The sequence below is a fragment of the Leopardus geoffroyi genome, chromosome D3 (assembly GCF_018350155.1).
Source record: "Leopardus geoffroyi isolate Oge1 chromosome D3, O.geoffroyi_Oge1_pat1.0, whole genome shotgun sequence".
In the NCBI taxonomy this organism is placed as follows: domain Eukaryota; kingdom Metazoa; phylum Chordata; class Mammalia; order Carnivora; family Felidae; genus Leopardus; species Leopardus geoffroyi.
The window spans coordinates 22,528,429-22,550,034 of NC_059339.1; the positions used below are offsets into that span (position 1 = coordinate 22,528,429).

General features: G+C 43.6%; 1 protein-coding gene across 3 annotated transcripts in view; it reads right to left on the reverse strand.

Annotated features, from left to right (window-relative positions):
* The window catches only part of TCN2 (transcobalamin 2), a 41,992-nt gene that overhangs the window by 8,070 nt on the left and 12,316 nt on the right, over positions 1 to 21,606 (reverse strand). Inside the window, exons 1-5 of one of the 3 annotated variants that reach the window (XM_045458331.1) lie at positions 10,775 to 10,890; positions 6,673 to 6,825; positions 6,078 to 6,288; positions 1,961 to 2,153; positions 532 to 701 (exon numbers count right to left, since the gene is read on the reverse strand). In XM_045458331.1, the coding sequence (XP_045314287.1) occupies positions 532 to 701; positions 1,961 to 2,153; positions 6,078 to 6,141 (427 nt within the window). In that variant the 5' untranslated portion in view covers positions 6,142 to 6,288; positions 6,673 to 6,825; positions 10,775 to 10,890. Of the gene's footprint in view, positions 1 to 531; positions 702 to 1,960; positions 2,154 to 6,077; positions 6,292 to 6,672; positions 6,826 to 10,774; positions 10,891 to 21,606 lie in introns of those variants that run through there. The other 2 variants (XM_045458329.1, XM_045458330.1) reach the window with 2 other exon arrangements.

Consider the following 21,606-nt stretch of genomic DNA (forward strand, 5'->3'; position numbering starts at 1 on the left):
CTGAGAGATCAGTGTGGCCAGAGCCAGAGGGGCAGGTGAGTGGGTGAGCCAGAGAATGGGAGAGCAGGTCTTAGAGAGGAGAAGAAGGGCAGACAGACTGGGCTTGAGGTGCTGTGGACACAGCAGTGGGCAGCCTGTGCAGGGTTTGAGCAGGGCTAATAACATCAGATTTACATTTAAAATGCTTGTTCTGGCTGTCGTGCCGGGCCGAATCAGGAGGCAAGACAGTTGGCAGAGAGAGGCTGAGGAGTAAGTAGTACAGGGGCTGTGCCAAGGGTCGACAGTCAGGTCAGTCATGGTGGCTGAGCAGTAGAACTTGTCAACAGAGTATATGTAGAGTGCAGGAAAGGCTTGATCAAGGATGGCAACTGCAGCAGGCCTAAGCCTCTAGGTGGATAGTGACACAGGCAGAATGGGGGGTAGGAAAGAAGCCTGAGGAGAAAACCCAAAGTTCTGACTTAGATGCTTCCCCACAGAATACTATCTGATGAGCCCCACCCCCCAACACTTGGCAGACTACGTCCCCCTCACCAATGGCCTTTTTCTCGTCCTCCAGGAACCGCTTCAGCTGCGAGACCAGCCTGTCCCCCTTGCGGCCCTCAACAAGCTCACAGTTAGCCCTGAGAGCTAGCAGGTAGAGGGCCAGCTGGCCCATGGAGGGCTTGTCCTGGTAGTCACTGTTGTCATCGTTGAAGGTAAGCCTAGGAAAAAGCCAGTTAACAACACTTCTGTAAGAAAGTGCCACCCTCTCAGTCAGTTAAGCTTCCGACTTCGGCTCAGGTCATGATCTCATGGTCCGTGAGTTTGAGCCCCGCGTCGGGCTCTGTGCTGACAGCTCAGAGCTTGGAGCCTGTTTCAGATTCTGTGTCTCCCTCTCTCTGACCCTCCCCCGTTCATGCTCTGTCTCTCTCTGTCTCAAAAATAAATAAACGTTAGGGGCGCCTGGGTGGCGCAGTCGGTTAAGCGTCCGACTTCAGCCAGGTCACGATCTCGCGGTCCGTGAGTTCGAGCCCCGCATCAGGCTCTGGGCTGTTGGCTCAGAGCCTGGAGCCTGTTTCCGATTCTGTGTCTCCCTCTCTCTCTGCCCCTCCCCCGTTCATGCTCTGTCTCTCTCTGTCCCAAAAATAAATAAACGTTGAAAAAAAAAAATAAATTAAAAAAAAAAAAAATAAATAAATAAATAAATAAACGTTAAAAAAAAATTAAAAAAAAAAGAAAGTGCCACCCTGGTGAGCCTGGCTTGGGGCACCCCCCTCAACATCATAAAGTGCAAAAAAACCTAACAATAAGAAACTTTGAACTGCCCAAAGCAGATGTAATCAGCTGTGCAACTTGTAAGGTGCATGCCACACATATTTCATAAAGATGAAAAATTAGACTCAAGGACAAACCCTGAGGGTTCTCACATCCAAATGACCTGTGCTTACCCCACCATTTTGATCATACTTTGCCTACACAGTCTTCCCTTTCTTCCCTCTCCCTGCCCTGCATCCACTCTTTGAGAGGGAGTCCAAGCAGGACAGGCTTCATGGTGTTCCTGATCCTTCACCTCTCATTCAAACTCTCACAGTGAGCCTCAGAACAGGTCTTCCTTAATGCCCCTGGAAAGGGAGCACAGAGTTAGATGCTGCTAGATGCTGCTTCTGGGCTTAGCATGGAAGATTGCAGTCATGGATTAGTGATGTCTGCCTTAGCATGGGAGGGAAGCACAGACGGATGCTGCTTCTGGGCTCAGTATGGGATGGGGGGCAGAGGGGGAACTGTGGTCATGGATTAGTGATGTCTGCCTCCAATCTGGTAAAGCCAACCCCATTCTACAGATGGAGAAAGTGCCAAAGGAGACAAACTTGCCCAAAATCTCCCAACAAATCAATGGCAGCCCAAACGAGAATATAGTTCTCCTGTCTCTTAGGATGTGGAGCAAGGTGTGGGGAAAGGAGAAGAAAGTGAACAGCAATACCCCAGGAGGCTGTGCTGGTAACTGAGTTTGAGGATGTGCAGATAGAAGGCCTCCCTGGCCCCGGCCTGCAAGCTGGAGAGGCGCAGACCCACGTAGATACTGGGGTTCAGGTGCTCCAGAGAGAGCCAGTTCATCCAGGGCAAGAGGCGCTGGCCCAGCCTCTCCACCAGCTTGCTATCCACCTGTGGTATTTCTTAGGAAAGAGAACAGACCAAGTGAGGTCACAAGGCTAGGCCACCAGCAAGGAACTGCTTTTACCTTACCAGGGCCTTCTCCGGGGTATAAACAGCTCTACTCCCTCTCCATCCAGTACACACCCTACTTGTATGGGGAAATATGGCTGTAATAAAAGGCAGTATGTAAATAGGGGAAAGTAGATTTCCCAGAAGAGCAGTTGGAGTGGGCCAGGGAGAGGTGGCGGGCTGAGGGCAGAGGAAGCTGGTACCGGGCAACCAGTCTGCCATCAGGAGTAACAGAGAATGGAGGCCAAGCCGTGTGATATGCCCCAGCCACTGTACCCGACCTCACTTGGTCCTCATGCCAGCCCTGTGGCGTAAGTACTGTCATCATTGCTTTGCACAAAAGAGGAAACAGCCATTCAGAATCAGGTTGTGTCTTCCAGAAGGTTGCACGGCCAAGGATAAACCTGCCTACAAAATCCCTGTTCTCTGGTGCTCGGCTAAATTCATGTTCTATCCATTTACACAAACTGCAACCCACATGCAGAACATGTTACATACCCAGTTTTAAAACTCTGCTGGCTGCCTACGGCTAACTGGGGCTGCCTGGTGAGCTTCCTCTGTATAGATCTCAAAATAATGCTTTTCCTATCACATCTGTTTAGGTGAAGGGGACCTGAGATTGAGGGGTGAATCCTTGGAAAGCCATCATCGTTTACAACCATTTCTCTGTGTGCTTTGGGATTTGCCTGAAACCGTGTAACCAAAATGCTGACATACTAGGGGAAGCCTCAGGGATATTTTCCAACTCCAGCTGACTGCTGCCTTCCACCCTTAGGGAAGGAAACTTGAGCTCAGTAGGTGACCCTGGAGGCACTTTGGACTTTTCCCCATTTACTGCCTCCCAGTTGCTGTAGGGCTCCAGCTACTTCCACTGGGCCACATCTCAGGATGCTGGGCAGGCTACCCCTCCCAGGAGATTCAGCAATGGAACTGCCAACCAGAGCTCTTCACCTGCCTCTTGGGCCTTCTGATACGAGGACAGGGTTCCTCTCATACAGGCCCATCTTTCTTGGTTTGGGTCCCACCATTTTTTTTTTTTAAAGTAATCTCTACCCTCAACGTGGGGCTCGAACTCACGACCTTAAGATCAAGAGTCCCATGTTCTACAGACTGAGCTAGCCAGGTGCCTAATGGGTCCCACCATCTTATGCCTCTTTTCCCAAAAGTCACAGGTATTTGTTGCTACCTGTGGAGGTGGTGGGGGTAAGGGGTAAGGGTGACTTTTCTTTCTCTTTCTCTTTCTCAGTGCCTTTCTGTATCTGCTTCCATTTCTGTAGGTATTTCCCTCATTCCCTCTGGATCTTAGTCTCTACCTATTTCAGCCTATCTCTCTGGTCATCTGTCTCTCTGTACCTCTCTTTCCCTCTCTCTTTTCTTCAAACTGGTAGGGGAGCCTCACCCCCACTCCAGGCTTTGACCTCCAGCAGATGAGTCAGCCCTGGGGCTACAAGTGATAAAAAGAGGAGCTAGAGCTATAAAGAGAGGCTGATAACCACAATTCAGCCTCCTTAAAAGGAAGGAGCCAGGCAGATTCACCTCAGTAATAAAAGTGGCGCTGGGCAAGCTCCCTCCCATGGTGCTTCCTGCTCACAGGGCCACCCAGCGTTGCCAGCTGACTGGCTTTGACATTCAGAAGCATAGAAGCCTACCCTGGGCAAGCATTAGTGCAGCATCCTTGTCAATTTCACAACTGCACAGAGCTTTAAGCTGGTAAAGCAGATGTTGTGGGATCCTTCACACCACACCAAGGAGGAAGGCCAGGAAGCATTCTTAGACCATTTTGCAGGTGAGGGAATGAGGGTTGGGCAGGTAAGTGGCTCAGCAGTAGTGGGTTGTACCCCCAAACCCTGCCCAGGGCTTCTGTCTTGACTATGGGCCCACTATTGAATGGTTCATGCCCAGTGAGGATGAGGACTGGGTCCCAGGTCTCCCCTGGGGACTATCTAGACAGGAACCAAGATCCAATAGTGAGGGGTCTGGTTGCACTTATGGAACACAGGTTGGAGGCTCCTGGTGCTCAGGGAAGACCCTGGCCTGGAATTCTGAGAACTGAGTCCAACAAAGCCCCGACACGTCACTGGGCTCCTCCAACCCTTGACAGACTCATCTGTCACTTGGACATGACTGAACCTGCCTCTCGATTTCTCCAAAGATCACAAGAGACACTGGGAGTGAAAGCATATTGCACAGTGTAAGGCCGTGGGCAGAATATAAGGAGGGAGGAGAGGTGGGTAGCCCCAAAACACAGAGGCTTCCCTGCCTGCCTTCTGCTTTCTGCCCATCGCCAGTGCACAAATAGCCCCAGGCCTGTGTGCTCAGACTCCCAAGGGTTCCCAGAGAGACTCCTGGGGACACGGGCACACAGAGCTGAAGCAGCCAGCCTCCTATGCTAGTATGCAAATGCCTTGCCATGACCTGCCACCTGTGCCTCTCTCGGGCTTGTCTCCTGTAACAGTGACTGCATACTAGCTTCCCTCTGCCTGGGATGCCCGTTCTACCCCCCAAACACACTCCTTTTCTTGCCAGCTCCTTTTCTTCCTCTGGGCCTCAATCCCCCTGTCACCCCTGGTCCTCGGAAATCCTTCCCTGAACGCTCTTCCTGAATCAGTGGCCCCCAGCTCTCCACCTCCATGCCTGGCTCACTTCCTTTGGTGCTTACCACGGCCCCCAAATACAGCACTGATTTGTCTCTTGACTTCTTTTGTCTGTCCCCTTTACTAGAACAGATGGACTAGAAGACAAGGATGGGACCTATCTTGCTCCCTGTTCTTTCCCCAAAGTCTAACACTGCACTGACACAGAGAAGTCTTAGTCAATGCATGTTGAATGAATAAATAAACCCATGAGTGAATGAATGGGAGCATTTTTGTATGGTGGGCTATCAGACATACACAGTTGACCTTTCAACAACACGTGTTTGAACTGCATGGGTCCACTTATATGTGAGTTTTTCTTAATACAGTACAGTACTTTAAATGTATTTTCTGTGGTGCCTGGGTAGCTCAGTCACTTAAGTGCCTGACTCTTGGTTTTAGCTCAAGTCATTACTTCACGGTCTGTGGGTTCGAGCCCCAATCTGGCTCTGCACTATCAGTGCAGGGATTCTCTCTCTCTCCCTCTCTCTCTGCCCCTCCCCTGCTCACACTCTTTCTCTGTCTCAAAATAAATAAACTTAAAAAAAATGTACTTTCTTTACCTTGTGATTTTTTTTGTTTTTAATATTTTTTTAATGTTTATTTATTTTTGAGACAATGCGAGAGACAGAGTACAAGCAGCGGAGGGGCAGACAGAGGGAGACACAAAATCGGAAGTGGGCTCCAGGCTCTGAGCTGTCAGCCCAAGGCCGACGCAGGGCTCGAACTCATGAACTGTGAGATCGTGACCTGAGCCAAAGTCGGATGCTTAACTGACTGAGCCACCCAGGTGCCCCTACCTTGTGATTTTCTTAATAATATTTTTTTCTAGCCTACTTTATCATAAGAGTTCAGTATATAATACATATAACATATAAAACATGTGTTAATTGACTATTTACCTTATCAGTAAGGCTTCTTTCCAGTCAACAGTAGGCTATTGGTAGTTAAGTTTTAGGGGAGTCAAAAGTTATACACGGATTTTTGGCTGCATGGAGGGTTGGCAGCCCTAACCCACGTTTTTCGAGGGTCAACTATAACTAATCTCATTATAGTGTGTCAAACATTGAGGTCCAGCTAAGTCCCAACTGTTAATGAAGCCCAAAGGGGCAGATATAGTGCACCCTCCCACACACCCCAGCCTACTTCCCCAGGTATTATATAATCAGGGGCTTGGACATTATAGTCCTCCCTCCTAAGGACCCAGGAGGAAAGAGGCGCAGGGTAGATCTGGTTACTCACCGCAGATATCAGCGAGAGCCCCCAGGCCCCCAAGCAGGAAGAGGAGGACTCCAAGGTGCCCCATGGCAGGAGCAGGTGGGTGAGCAGCAGGCGGGAAGCTGGACAGACTCCTAGGGCTGGTCTTGCAGAGGCTTTCCTAACCACAGCCAGTCACGGCTCTAGAAGAGGCAGCTTCCTGTCACTGATTAATCCCTCCACGCCAAGCAGCAAACTGCTAAGTCAACAGAGAGAAAGAGGAAAAGATCTGTAGCTGAGGGAAAAGGAAGGGCAAAGAACAGAGGAAGGAAGGGCAGAGCAGTCTTCCTGGAGGTAGGGAACGGCGGCGGAGCGGGGGGGGGGGGGGGGGGGGGGGGGAGAAGGAGAGGGAGGGGGGGCAAGTAGGAATGGTATGAGACACCTTGAGGCCAGCCACATTCTGTCTTGCTGCCTAAAGAGCCCTGGGCAAGCACAGAAGGCCTGACATCTGATCTGCCCAAGTCTGTCCAACTGTGCCTGTGTGGTATCCCTTTCACTGTTCCAGCTGTGGACAGGAAGGACTGGGGTGCCTACCTGGTACCCCCCACCCCCAACAGAAGGAGACCCTGGAAGTGCTCACCTAGTTCTGGGACAGGGAGCAAACAGAAAGCTGTAGTGGTCACATGAGTGACTGCTGGTGTCAGCTGTTCTCTGCCTGCCCGCCCAGAGTTGGGGGTGGGAGGGGCTGGACCCGGGCCAGTTTTTTCAACCGGCCAGGAAAGCTGGAGGCCTCCTGAAGACAAAACGAAACAAGGAACAGGATTTAATCATTTGAGACACGAAGCGCTGGGTAGCAGGGCTACTTATTAGGTCTAGGAAAGTAACCTTAAAAAAATCTGTAAGGAGAAGAGAGAACAAAGGATTCCTCATCTGCCTAACTACACAGGAGAATCAATGTCTAAGAGTTAACCCTGGTGGTACTGTGTGGCCTTGGCCAGGTCACTTAACCTCTCTGAGTTTGAAATAGTTTCTTCTGTGTGAGATGACAGGGTTGGATGAGATCATTCTAAGCTCCTTTCCAGCTCAACTTGTGAAAATGTTATGATCTTAAAACACCTATAATCATTTCCTCTAATGAGGAATGCAGTCATATTATGGCTAATTGCCAAGGTTTAGCCTTTCAAGATAATCTGGTTTTGTGCCTGACTTATCACAATTCAAGCTCTTGACATCGATAAATACAAGTATATGTATCTGTTTACAGAAATACTTTACAAATTAAAATTAGATTCTCTGGTGCAAGAAGACTGGGTGTGGCCCATAGGAGTGAGGTTCTTGGGAAGGAGGGAGGCCAGCTGGAGGCCCAACATCTGCAGATTCTCAGGTTTGGACCTCCAGTGGACCCTCAGCAATTTGTGTGCAATGGAGTTGTCTTGATCTGGGACAGGACTGTCCTGGCCCCCCAACCCTCTGCCTGTGGTGGGTGGTGGTGATTCTGATTCCTGCCACTTCCAGGAAGGCAGCCTGGAGGAGGTAACCATGATGGAGGAACTCCCCATCCCCCAGCCTCTGGTGAGAAACAGTTTCCTTTAGGAGGATTACCTCTGATTCCCACAGACTCAAAAGTACTGTGGTGACCAACCAGGGAGGAGGCACATTTCCCATAGCTTATCAGAAACAGAATCACTGGGGGCAAAGCTGGGTTGTTTTAGGTAATACCGTCTAGAAAAGTGAAAAAGAAAGATGACTAAAATGTTTGGTTCAGGATTTCTACTTAGGGATCTACACCAAGAAAGTAAAAGTTAGCTTGGAATGAACAAGTGAAAGTCTGCCCTGTCCATGCATCAGGACAGGTACCGATAAAGTCAGCTGCAATGTTAACAGGAAACATTTTTCCCAAGGTCATGTTACAGCTATAAAGTGTCCCAATAATCATGTTCTTTGAGTGACTATTACTTTTTTACTGAGGTTTCTTTGTTTTCCCCCTAAAATCATAAATTTGCTATTTGAAATCATAATTATAAGAAAGAAACATGCCTGGAGGAGCTAAGTCACTTTGACACAGAGAAGCAGCCTCAGGTCAGGAGTTTCTGGACACAACATTACACACCCATCCTTGTAATTTCCAAGGGAACAGGACTTTGGGTCCACTTTGCTGTCCAGGTCTGAAGTTGACCCTTCTCACGCAGCCCTGCAATGCGTTGAGTCTATCGAAACACTGCTTGGTTTACATTTCATCTAACCACAGCCTTTTGCCAAATACTTCAATAACCTCTCTGTTTGTGTGGTCAGACCCCCATAGTTGCTCTGCTCCACAGAGGAGCCTGCAGATTCAAAACAGTCCCAAGGATCTGTCTGAGAAGTTCTCTTGGGACCTGCCAGCAGGGACCCAGTGTGTTCTCTCCAAGGGTCCTGGTCAGAACAACCAGCCTTTGAGGATGGAGGGAGTTTCAGGTGAAAGAAGGAAAATAGCACTGCTAGGAATTTACCCAAGGGATACAGGAGTACTGATGCATAGGGGCACTTGTACCGCAATGTTTATAGCAGCACTCTCAACAATAGCCAAATTATGGAAAGAGCCTAAATGTCCATCAGCTGATGAATGGATAAAGAAATTGTGGTTTATATACACAATGGAGTACTACGTGGCAATGAGAAAGAATGAAATATGGCCCTTTGTAGCAACATGGATGGAACTGGAGAGTGTGATGCTAAGTGAAATAAGCCATACAGAGAAAGACAGATACCATATGTTTTCACTCTTATGTGGATCCTGAGAAACTTAACAGAAACCCATGGGGGAGGGGAAGGAAAAAAAAAAAGAGGTTAGAGTGGGAGAGAGCCAAAGCATAAGAGACTCTTAAAAACTGAGAACAAACTGAGGGTTGATGAGGGGTGGGAGGGAGAGGAGGGTGGGTGATGGGTATTGAGGAGGGCACCTTTTGGGATGAGCACTGGGTGTTGTATGGAAACCAATTTGACAATAAATTTCATATATTGAAAAAAAAACTACAATGAAAAAAAAAAAAAGAAGGAAAGGCTGTCAGACAGGATTACTCAGATTGTCTGATGTTGCCCAGCATTGCATGGATTAAGATAGTCTAACAGTCTTGTGTCACGTGCAAGTCTGTTTTCTCTTACTAAGCTGGAATCCAGACCTTTGGAGATGGGAAACTTGCTAAGTGGACATTTAACTCTTCCCCTGTAGCATTCTTTCCTGGATTTTGATAGTTAGCCATTAATAAGCACTAAAATGGAATGAGCTTGAACCATATGCCTACCACTGTGCTAAGCAGTTCACAAACATTCTCATCTGATCCTAATGAGAAACCTAGGAGTACAGTATTACACTCCCATTTTATAAGAAACGGGCTTGGACAACCATCTCAGCACATGGCAGAAGGAAATGGTAGGTCTTTAAGAATGTACTTCAGGGGCACCTGGGTGGCTCAGTCAGTTAAGTGTTCAACTTCGGCTCAGGTCAAGATCTCGCCATTCGTGGGTTTGAGCCCCAAGTCAGTCTCTGTGCTGACAGCTCAAAGCCTGGAACCTGTTTTCAGATTCTGTGTCTCCCTCTCTCTCTGCCCCTCTCCAGCTCGCTTGCTCACTCTCTCCCTCAAAAAATAAAAAATATAATAAAAAAATAAAAGAATGTACTTCAAACCTAGGCTTCAAAGAATTCCAAAAGTCAAAGAGATAAAACAATGTGAACAGTAAACTGAACAAAATATGTATGGGATTGGAGCTCTGGGCTGGCTCAGTTGGTGGAGCATGCAACTCTTGATCTCAGGGTCATGAGTTCAAACCCCACACTGGGTGTGAAGCCTACTTAAAAAAAATGTATAGGATCTATACGTAGAAAACTCTAAAATGTTGATAAAAGAAATCAAGGAAGATCTAAATAAATGGAGAAATATCCTGTATCCATGGACTGGAAGATTCAATATTGTTAAGATGTCATGGTGACACTGATGTCAATGTGATCTAGAAATTCGAATGACCCCATTCAAAATCCCAGTAAGCTATTTTATGCATGTTGATAAACTGATTCTAAAGCTTGTATGGAGAAGCAAAATACTGAGAATAATCAACTACTGAAAAAGAACAAATTTGAAGGACTGACACTATCTAATTTCAGGATATACTATAAAGCTACAATAATCAAGATGGTGTTGGGGCACCTGGGTGGCTCAGTCAGTTAAGCGTCTGACTTCTGCTCAGGTCATCATCTCGTGATTCATGGGTTTGAGCCCTGTGTCAGGTTCTGAGCTAATGCTGACCACTCAGAGCCTGGAGCCTGGTTCAGATTCTGTGTCTCCCTCTCTCTCTGCCCCTCTCCTGCTCGTGCTCTGTCTCTCAAAAATAAATAAACATTAACAAATATATATATGGTATAGAACTGGTGAAAGAATCAATGGATTGGCTAATGGAACAGAATAAAGACCCCAGAAATAGACCCACACAAAAATTGTCCACTGATATCTTGACAAAGAAGCAAAGGAAATTGACAATGGAAAAAGGATAGTAATTTTGTGTTCTAGTACAACAAATGTGCTAGAACAAATTGGATGTCCATAAGCAAAAAAAAAAAAAAAAAAAAAGTCTATGTAGGGATATGTCTTATTAAAAAATGAGAGCTAAATGTAAGATACAAAGCTATAAAACTTCTAGAAGAGGCAATAACTTTTTATTTCTTATTTTCATTTTTTAAGATTTTTAAGTTTTTTAAAATTAATCTTTACCTCCAACATGGGGCTCAAACCTATAATCCAAAGATCAAGAGTCACACGCTCTACTGACAGAGACAGCCAGGCGCCCTGAGGTGATGACTTTTTAGATACAACATCAAGGTCATGATCTGTGAAAGAAATAACTGATAAGCTGAGCTTCATTAAAATTAAAAACTTCTGCTTTGCTGAGGACACAGTCAGGAGAATGAGAAGACAAGCCATAAACTGGGAGGAAATACTTGCAAAAGACATTTATGGTAAAAGACTGTTACCCAAAATATACGAAGAACTCTTAAAACTCAACATTAAGAAAACAAGCAATCCATTTTAAAAATGGGCAAAAGACCTGAACAGACACCTCATCAAAGATGATATATAAATGGCAAATAAGCATCTGAAAAGATGCTCCATGTCATATGTCATTAGGAAATTGCAAATTCAAACAACAGTGATACCACTACACACCAATAGTGCTCAAAATCCAAAACACTGACAACATCAAATGCTGGTGAGTCTGCAGATCAACAGAAACTGCCATTCATTGTTGGTGGGAATGCAAGGTGGAACAGTCACTTTGGAAGACAGTTTGGCAGTTTCTTAAAAGCAAAACATAGTCTTACTATCAGATCCTGCAGTCATATTCCTAGCTATTTACCCAACTGGAGGTCCACACAAAATTCTTCATGCGTAACTTTACAACAACTTCATTCATAATTACCAAACCTGGAAGCAACCAAGATATTTTTTTAAAAATTTTTTAGTGTTTATTTATTTTTGAGAGAGAGAGAGAGAGAGAGAGAGAGAGCATGAGTGAGGGAAGGGTAGAAAGAGGGAGAAACAGAACTTGAAGAAGTCTCCAGGCTCTGAGCTGTCAGCACAGAGCCAGAGCCGGGGCTCAAACCCATGAACCGCGAGATGATGACCTCAGCCGAAGTCAGATGCTTAACTGACTAAGCCACCCAGGCACCATCCCCCAAGATATTCTTTAATGGGTAAAAGGATAAACAAATTCTCACACACATATATAATGAAATATGGTATAAATTTAAATAGCAATCAAAAGAAATGGGAAAACAAGCCACAAAGACACACAAATGAAACCTAAAGGCCTATTAATGAGCGAAGAAAGAAGAGAGTCTGAAAAGTCTACCTAGTATATGACTGTAATATAACATTCTAGGAAAGGCAAAACTATAGAGATAGTAAGATCAGGAGTTCCCAGAGACTGGGGGGAAGAAGCTAGGGTAGGGGGATTGAATAGGTAAAGCAAGAACAGGGCATTTTTTTAGCACAGTAAAACTATTCTGTATGATAGTAATATGGTGGATACATAATATATGTATTTCTCAAGACCTATAGAACTTTACAACACATAGAGTGAATTTAGTGCATGCAAATTAAAAAAAATGATTGAGGAGATCAGGAGATTCCAGGATAGAAAGCAGAATGTGATAAGCAATCTAGTCTGTATTACCAATATATGAAACAACCTCACTGAAAGGGTGGAGTAAAGGATGCTGACCTAAGAAACTTTGAAAATGAGTGGGATCGTAAGAATAATGGCAAAAGGATTTGCACATAAGCACTGTACTCTAAGTTGTATATCATGAGGGTATGAGTTAATTCTGACACTATTAGGCATGTGTACTGGAACTGAACAATTAAGTAAATGGATGGCAGATTATGGAAGGTAGGTTTCTCACAGCTGGAGTGGGAATTTACAGATAAGCAAGAGGAGGTTAGAATGATCCAGATGATAATGGATTAGCGCTGGAGGCATCACTATGAAGTCATATTTAGCTTAACGTAGACAAAGATGGTTACGTATAGAATATGTATAGATTTGTGTGTACAAAACAGAACAGTATTGTGAAAATTAAAAAAAGGAAACCTTGTTTACAATGGCATTGGGAAGCCAGCAGGGGGAGCTCTCGTGGCCTACCACTTGTCTTCAGTTGCAGACCCTCTAAGAGACTTTGCACGTGGATACCCTAGTGTCCTAGCTGGAGGAAGGAAGATTTCCTCCTCCCCTGGCAACCACATAGCCAATGAGAGACAGTCAAAGTTCAGCAAATAAGAAGCCACTATTCTTAGAACTCCCAGTCTACTCCAATGGACTATTTACAACAGCCCTTCCAAATCCCCCTTTTCTCTATAAAAAAAAGTGTTCCTCTCATTTGTTCTCCTGACTCACTTACGGTTTTGCTGTAGCTTGCCTGTCCTGGATTGCAATTCTCAGCTATTCCCAAGTAAAGCCATCTTTTGCCGGTAAAATAATTGGCACTTTTACTTCTAAGGTTAACAGTGTATATACATATATTTTTTGCTATCAGCTGTGAAGGCCTAGAAGCAAAGACACCACAGTAGCAATAAGATTACCTAGTGCCCAGATTTTGGTTTATAATACTATTCTCCAATAAGAGAGAGGAGGGCTCCCTGGAAAATAGCCTGATTCTAGGACTGGGGCAAGAAATATACAAGATGAGCCTGGAACACCTTATAGTGCCAGAAAGTAAAGAAGTGTGTACACGCCAGCCCCCCCCCCCTCTTTCACACACACACACACACACACACACACACACACACATACATACACACACACACACACAGAGGCATGTATGCATCTGATGGAGTGTGCCAAGGGAATAGAGAAGTCAATGAAAAGAACCCCCTAATGGCCAAAGCTGGAACAATCTGAGCAACAAAATAAAGAAGTATTAGAATATAATTCCCAAAACAACAATATCATTAAGTCCATACTGATTTAATAAATGATTGAATAAGTAAACAAATGGTGCCATAGGCTGCACATTTATGTCTTCCCAAAATTCATGTATTGAAACTTAATCCAATCTGCAACCAATGTGATGGTATTTGGAGGTGGGGCCTTTGGGAGGTGATTAGGAGCCCTCATAAGTGAAATTAGTCCCCTTATAAAAAAACACCCCAGGAAGCTCCTTTACTCCTTCAGTCATGTGAAGAACACAGTGAAAAGACAACTGTCTACAAACCAGAAAGCAGGTCCTCCCCAGATATCAAATCTGCTGGCATCTTGATCATGGACTTTCCAGCTTCCAGAAATGTGAAAAATGAATTTCTATTGTGTATAAGCCACCTAGTCTACAGTATTTTGTTATAGCAGCCTTAACAGACTAAGACAAATGGATAAGAGACAAATATCTTATGCAGAAGAACTCCAAATAATGTGTGTAGATATTCTGCCTTCTTGAAGGGGGAGCATAACTCCCCACTCCACAAGTATGGGCTATGCATAGTGACTTCCTTCAGAAGAGTACAGTATGGAAAGGAAGTGGGAGGAAGAGCAACTTTACAGTTGAGAAGAGATATAAATCCTCAGAATGAGGAATACCAGTGAATCTCAAGCCAGAGAAATATAAACAAATCCAAACTTAGATACACCATAACAAAACTAAAAATTCAAAGATAAAGAGAATATCCTAAAAGAAGCTAGAACAAAACACATTTCCTACAAGAGATAATAATTCTACTGACAGATAACTTCTCAATAGCAACAATGGAAGCCAAAACACACTAGATTAATGTCTTCGTTGTGTTGAGAGAATACACCATTGGAATGGTATTCTATACCATTGGCTGGAATTCTATACCCAGTGGATCTATCATTCAAAATAAAAACTGGGTAAAATGAAGACATTTTAAGACAACCAAAAATCAAGAGTTTACCTGAAACAGAACCTCACTAACATACCTCCAGAAGAAGGAAAATGTTTACAGAAGGGAAGTCTAAGATGTAAGAAAGAACAAGAGCAAAGAAAATGTCAAGCTTGAGGACAAATGTAAATAAATATTGACTATGTAAAACAATGCAAATAATGTCTAATATACAGGGCATAAATCAAGATAAAAATAAAGTACAATTGTATATAAGTGTAGAGGGTTCAGATTGGAATTAAAGGAAATAAAGGTCTGTGTATTTTTCCTGAGAAGAATAAAATAATGATTAACTTTAGGATCTGCTAAGTCAAAGGTGTAAGTTAAAATTTGGGGGTAATCATTAGAAGAACAGAAACAGTATATAAACTAGTAGAGAGAAAAACAGAATTAGTATGGGGAGAATGAATCCAAAAGAAAACAAAAAGCAGTGGAGGGGTGGGGGGCGAAACCTAGAAAAAGTGAATAGATAGAACAAACGTTAGACAGAAGACATAAACCCAAATATATCAGCTATCACAGTCCATGTACTAACAGTGTCTTGAGTCTACAAGGAGAGGATAATTTGAAACTCTACCTTTGGTACTTTCCTAGACTCCACCCTATATGTCTCATCTCTTGGCTGATTTTAATCTGCATCCTTTGCCTGTAATAAATTGTAAACATGAGTATAACAGCTTTCACTGAGTTTTGAAAATCCATCCTTCTAGTAAATTATCAAACCTGAGGATGATCTTGGGAACCCCTGAACTTGTAATTATTGTCAGAAGTGTGGACTATTCCCTATCTTCCCAGTTGGTGAACTTTTTGCACTATCTAGTCTCCACCAAAAATAACATGGATAAAGTATGGCATATTCTGTATAGCAATGAGAATGAATGGACATTCACACAACAATAAGGATGAATTTCATAAACATAATGTTGAATGAAAGAAGCCAGACAAAAAAGAAAACAACGTGGAAGGAAATAAAACGTCCATGGCTGTCTTGGTGCTCCTATAGAAAACCCTAGTCTCCTAAGATGTGGACATGTATATGATATAAAGATAGGCAATGCTCACTTTCAATTCAACATTCAACTTTTCAGGTATCACGAGAGTTTAATCTGTAGCCATTTGTCTAGTTAATTTAAGTCCTATCCAAAAGCATAATAAAACTTCTCTTATTTCCCTGAGAAGGCCACGTGGGTACAATCTAACTAGGCCCCTAGCTTAAGCTCCCAAGGTTCCAGGAAGACTGGAGTGCTATTCTCCCCATGTACTTACTTGTCAAAATGGATAAAGCCCAGATACCCCAAACATCTCTACATCATAAGAGCCAGATACTGGGGCTTATCCAGTTCTTGGAAGGATGTATTTACAATCTGTCAGATTAGGGTAAGTACCTAGGAGCTTTTGCATTCAGTGTCCAATAAACAGAGATGTTTCTCTTTCAAGAGGGAAGGAGAAGGCAGCTGCTTTTTTCCTACATATAGAAGTGGGGAAAAACCATTGTTTTCCATCTCTCACTTATGAGGTATGACTCACCACTCACACAGAAAGCCTCCATTAGTTGTTACTGAATTGTCTGTGGGTCTAGGTGCAGGAAACCAATGCTACAGTGTTACTCTAGCTATTGATCTGGTTGTGGGTATCAAGCAAAAATTCTTTCCCTGACCCAGAGGCCTCATGTTTCTGCAGTGTTTATATATAAAATTACGTATCTGTGAGAGTGGGTTAACACCTTGGACCCTTCACAGTTCTTAACAAAACAATCGAGAGTCAATTGATACAAAGTTCAAAAACAGGCAATGCTAAGGTATGATTTGGGAAGTCAAATTAGTGATTCTCTTTGAGGAATAGGAACTAAAAGGGAACACAGTTGGGAGGGCTTCCAGGTTGCTGGTCACATTCTGTTTCCTTATCTGGGTGCTGGTTCTATGGATATGCTTACTTTGAACCATCAACAAGCTATGAACCTATGACTGGCTATGTTAGTCCAGGTTCTCCAAGAACAGATGCCAAGATGAGATTAGGGGTGCATAGGATTGATTGGGGAGAATTCTCTGGGAAGGAGCCAGAGGAGGCCAGGGGACCCATCAGCCTGGGGTACAGGTCTAAACCCTGTGAAGGAGAGAGGGAAAGAAGGAAATAAGTAAGGGAGATCAAAGGCTGGTGTATAGCTCTAAGAAAGTTTTAACAAGACTGATACTGAGCCCTCAAATCAGTCACTATAGTGTCTGTGTCTGAAAATAAGCTTTTTAAAAATTGTAATAGAAGTGCCTGACATTAAACTTTTGATTGCCAAGGCATCCATTTCAAGGACATTCATCTGAAATAAACATATTGCCAACTTATGTGATCCAGTTACTAGCTAACCAAACAGATAAGGAGAGAGGCAGTCCCCATTCATGCAGTCTCCATGTTATTAAGCCCTGGATAACCTATATGACTGCCCATTGAGCGACCCTGCTTTTCTCCTCTGATGCCCTATTTCCTGTTCTTATGTTTTTAATTTGCCAATGAAGACTGAAACCTCAAAACCATAGACAACCCATCCTTGACCCTAATAAAGACAAAACCCCTGGTGCATGCTCTATCTCCCTCTACCCATGACCTTGCTGTATGGCCCTGGGCATGTCATGTACCCTCTAGAATCTGTGAGTAATAAACCTTTTTTTTTTTTTTAATCTCCCTGATGGTTATTGTTAAGGTATGTTTTGCAATCATAATAGGAAGCACAAGGGCCAGTCTGACCACAACACTGGCTCCAGTCTGGGCAATGTCTGTGGGGGCCCACCACAAGTTGTACAGCCCCAGAGGAGTGCCTCACATTCCTAGCTGAGAGCATCACTATCAATAGCTGAGATGGACACAAAACAATCACCCAATAGAGGAGTCCTGTGATCCTAAGGAAAAAGTCTGTATCCCTGCTGTGCTCAGTCATTGGCTGAGAGCAGCCCCATGGGAAGAGTCATCTTGGCACTAACATGTGATAAACTTCATAGCACAGCTGGGGCAGTCAGACAATTGTGCTTCCCACAGTAGGAGATCTAAGGGGTGTGTTTTGCAGCCATTACAGTCCACCCCTTGTACTATATATATTGGCTTCTCCACACAGGTTCAGGGAATAGCTCCACAGGCCTCGTTTCCTGAGCAGAACTTTCAAAGAGGGAAGTTCGTGGAATAAATTACAACACCCCATTGTTTCAATTGTTCTCGGGGTTGCAACTGGTACTCCTCCTCTCTGTCTTCCACTATCCATTCTAAATTTACCTGACCCTCAGCTCTCAACTCAGCAGGTCTTGATGGCTAACTCAGTGGTGTAATCCAAACCTTATTGCTGAGGGTCCTGAGCCCTTGGAATGCTAACTGTCTTCATGGCAGGGCATTCCATGTGTCCACTCACAGCTGCAATGGGCAATGGAATACAAGGAAACTCCCACAATTCACCTGTGCTCTGTACATATTGCCCCATCCCCACTGAATAAAGTGGCCTGACCTCTTCTTCCAGCTGGTCAGAGTCAATTACTCCTACCAGTACAGTGACTCCTTTTCAAACCCAATGGTCCCTGGACAACAAGAGGTCAAAGCATCCAGGTGGCAGCCGTAACTTATAGTTCAATGGGACCTTTTCTGTGGATCCTGGAAAAAGCATGTCCCCTTTGAGAACCAGGGTCTCCAGCTCTGCAGAGCCCAGAGTTACGAGGATGAGAAGTATAATATCCTCCCAGTGGGTCATTGGGTATAATTGGAATGAGTTCCCATTGTTGCAGAGTATTTTCTCCAACCTGATGCTTCAGCTATGCCTGTAGAAGACCATTCCAGTATTCTGTGATGCTGGCTGCTTCTGGATGGTGCAATAAGTGATACAACCACTGAATCCCATGGCCACCTGCTGACTCCTACATAACGTTACATGTGAAATGGGTCCCCTGGTTGAATGAAATGACATGTATCAGGAATTCCATAGGCTGCTGGATAGTGATGCTGGCTGAGACTCTCCAGGCAGAAAAGACAAACCCTTACCCAGATTATGTATCTATCCCTGTGAGGACAAACCAGTGACCTTTCCAGGACAAAGAGTGTACACTGTGGCTAAACTGCCATTGAGTGGCCAGTTGTCTGCCTCAAAGAATAGTGGCATATTGGGGGATCAGTGATTTCTCTATTACTTTCACCATCACATCCATCAACATACATCTACCCCACAGCCAAACCATTAATTACTGCCCAGGAATCTATGTGTATTCTTCTCTTGGGCCACTTTGTCTTCCATATAGAGCAGATGACTGGTTACTGCCCCACCCATTGGGAAGATCTTCCATCTCTACTGTCTTTCAAGACCAACCCTGAAAGTAGCTATGACGTATCATCTATGGTCTATTTTTGCCTTGTACCTGTATACTGAGCCTAGTCATCCATAAATCAAGCTTGAGTATTTTCCTCCTCCTTCAGCTAGTCAAATGGGACCTCCATACAGCCTTTGGTACAAAGTGAGGAGGGATTCTGGAGCAACTGTTGTGTGTAATAGAGAGGCCTTAGGCTACCTGTTCATGTTGCTTACTTGTGCCCTCTGGTCCCATAAAGGCTTGGTTATACTTCCCACCATGAAAAACACTATGGAGGTTCCTCAAAAAATTAAAAATAGAGGGGTGCCTGGGTGGCTCAGTCAGTTAAGCATCTGACTCTTGATTTCAGCTCAGGTCATGATCTCACAGTTCATGAGTTCAAGCCCCATGTTGGACTCTGTGCTGTCACTGCAGAACCTGCTTAGAATTCTCTCTCCCCCTTTCTCTCTGCCCGTACTCTCCTCTCTCTCTGTCTCTCTCTCAAAATAAATAAATAAACTTAAAAATTTTTAATTAAAAATAGAAATACCATATGATCCAGTAATTTTACTACTGGGTATTTGCCCAAAGAAACCAAAAACACTCATTTGAAAAGATATATATACCCCTATGTTCATTGAAGCATTATTTACAATAGCCAAGATACAGAAGCAACCCAAAGTGTCCATGGATAGATGAACAGATAAAGAAGATATGGTATATGTTGTGTACAATGAAATATTACTCAGCCATAAAAAATAATGAAATCTTGCCATCTGGGACAACATGGATGTACCTAGGTTGTACTAAGCTAAATGAAATAAGTCAGACAGAAAAAGACAAATGCCACATGATTTCACTCAAATGTAGAATCTAAAACAAACAAAGAAACAAAACAAAGCTAAACAGACTCTTAAAATACAGACAACAAACTGGTGGTTGCCAGAGGGGTGGCATGTTAAATAGGTAAAGTGGATTAAGAGATACAAACTTACAGTTATAAAATAAATAAGTCATGGAGATGAAAAGTATAGCATAGAGAATTTTAAAAAATTGTTTGGTATAAGGATATACATACAGACCAATGTAATAGAATGGAGGGACCAAAGATAAATCCTCGCATATATAGCAAATGATTTTTGACTCGTTACTTGTCTCATTACCTTTTTTTCCCATCCATTTCAGCAAGGTTGTTTCATACATTTGTAAAACCTTTAGACTGTTTTGTCACATTCTGCCTTCCATGCTGGGATTCCACCAGCCTCCTAAGTGGTTCTTTTTCTGTGGTTAATTTGCACGCATTAAGATTCACTCTTTGTGCTGTGACATTCCATGGGTTTTGACAAATGCATAGGGTCATACATCCTCCTATACCGTATCACACAGGATAGTTTCACCACCCTAAAAAACTCCTTGTGTTTCATCTATTCAACCCTCTTTTGCCCTTACCACCAAACTGCTGTCAACCATTGACCTTTTAACTGTCTATAGTTTGCCTTTTTCAGAATGTCACAAGATTGAAATCTTAAGATATGTAGGCTTTGCTGACTGGCTTCTTTCGCTTAGCAATGTGTATTTAAGATTTATCCATTCTTCTCATGGCTTGATGATGCATTTCTTTTTATTGTGGAGTAATATTCATTGTGTGGTATATACATAATATATCATAGTGTGATTTGTTTATCCATCCGCCTATTGAAGGATATCTTGGTTCCTTTTAAATTTTGGCAATTATGAATAAAGTTGCTGTAAATATTCAGGTGCAGGTTTTATGTGTATATTTAGTGATGAAGGAGCATAAGGCAAGCTGACAGGCTGCAAATACCCCCACACACCCCCAGGTGGGATATGTGTGATATTCCTCAGGCAGCCCAAGAACAAAGGAAAGGGGAAAAACAAATGGTTAACTGGGAGAGATCACAGTCATGCAGGACCCGAGTCTCCATCTATTTACAAATATCTTAGTAAATCACAAGAAAAAGGCAATCTCATCAATAGCCTAATCTCCAGAAAACTATAGACTCCATTTCCTGGAGCCCCAACATCACCCCTCCATAGTGATGTGGAAACAAAGGCAGAAGGAAACGACAGGTAGAACTAAATTTCCTTATAACCTGCAGCCCATTGAAAAATACTTAAGGTCAGCAGAGTAAAAAGTTTCTCCAGGAACTCCCTATGTCTTAATGCTAATGCTTTGCTGGAGGGAAAAACCTTAGCCTGACAATAGGTAGGCCTCCAGGATCCTTTGAGTCCTCTATAACATATGAAAATCCCATTGGAAACTTCCCCAGGACTTTGATCTCCACAGTATATAACCAGTCTCTTCTCATGTTCCCCGGGCAGCCCGGGTCCTTTCCCTGTGCTTTAATAAAATCACCTTTTTGCACCAAAGATGTCTTCAAGAATTCTTTCTTGGTCATCAGCTCCGGACCCCACAAACCCCACTGTCACCCCAAAAACCTCATCATTTAATATTCACATCAGTTGAGTAAATACCTAAAAGTGTTGTTATTGGATAGTATGGTAACACCACATTTAGTTTTGTAAAAAAAACAAAAAAACAAAACCTGCCAAACTATCTTCCAAAGTGGCTGGATCACAATTGTCTGTTTAAAAAAATAATTTAACAATATTTATATCAACAACTACTTTGTGTTTTCCCCATTTTACAATTGAGGAAGTGTGGTACAGAGGGGTAAAGTGGCTTGTCCATAGCTTGGGGATAAAGCCAGATGTGTCTACCTGCAGAGACTGGGTTCTTCACCCACAATGGTGAAGAATGAATTCTGTGAGTGCACAGGAGGAAGAGAATAAAGGCAAAAGGAAATGTAAGTAAAATTA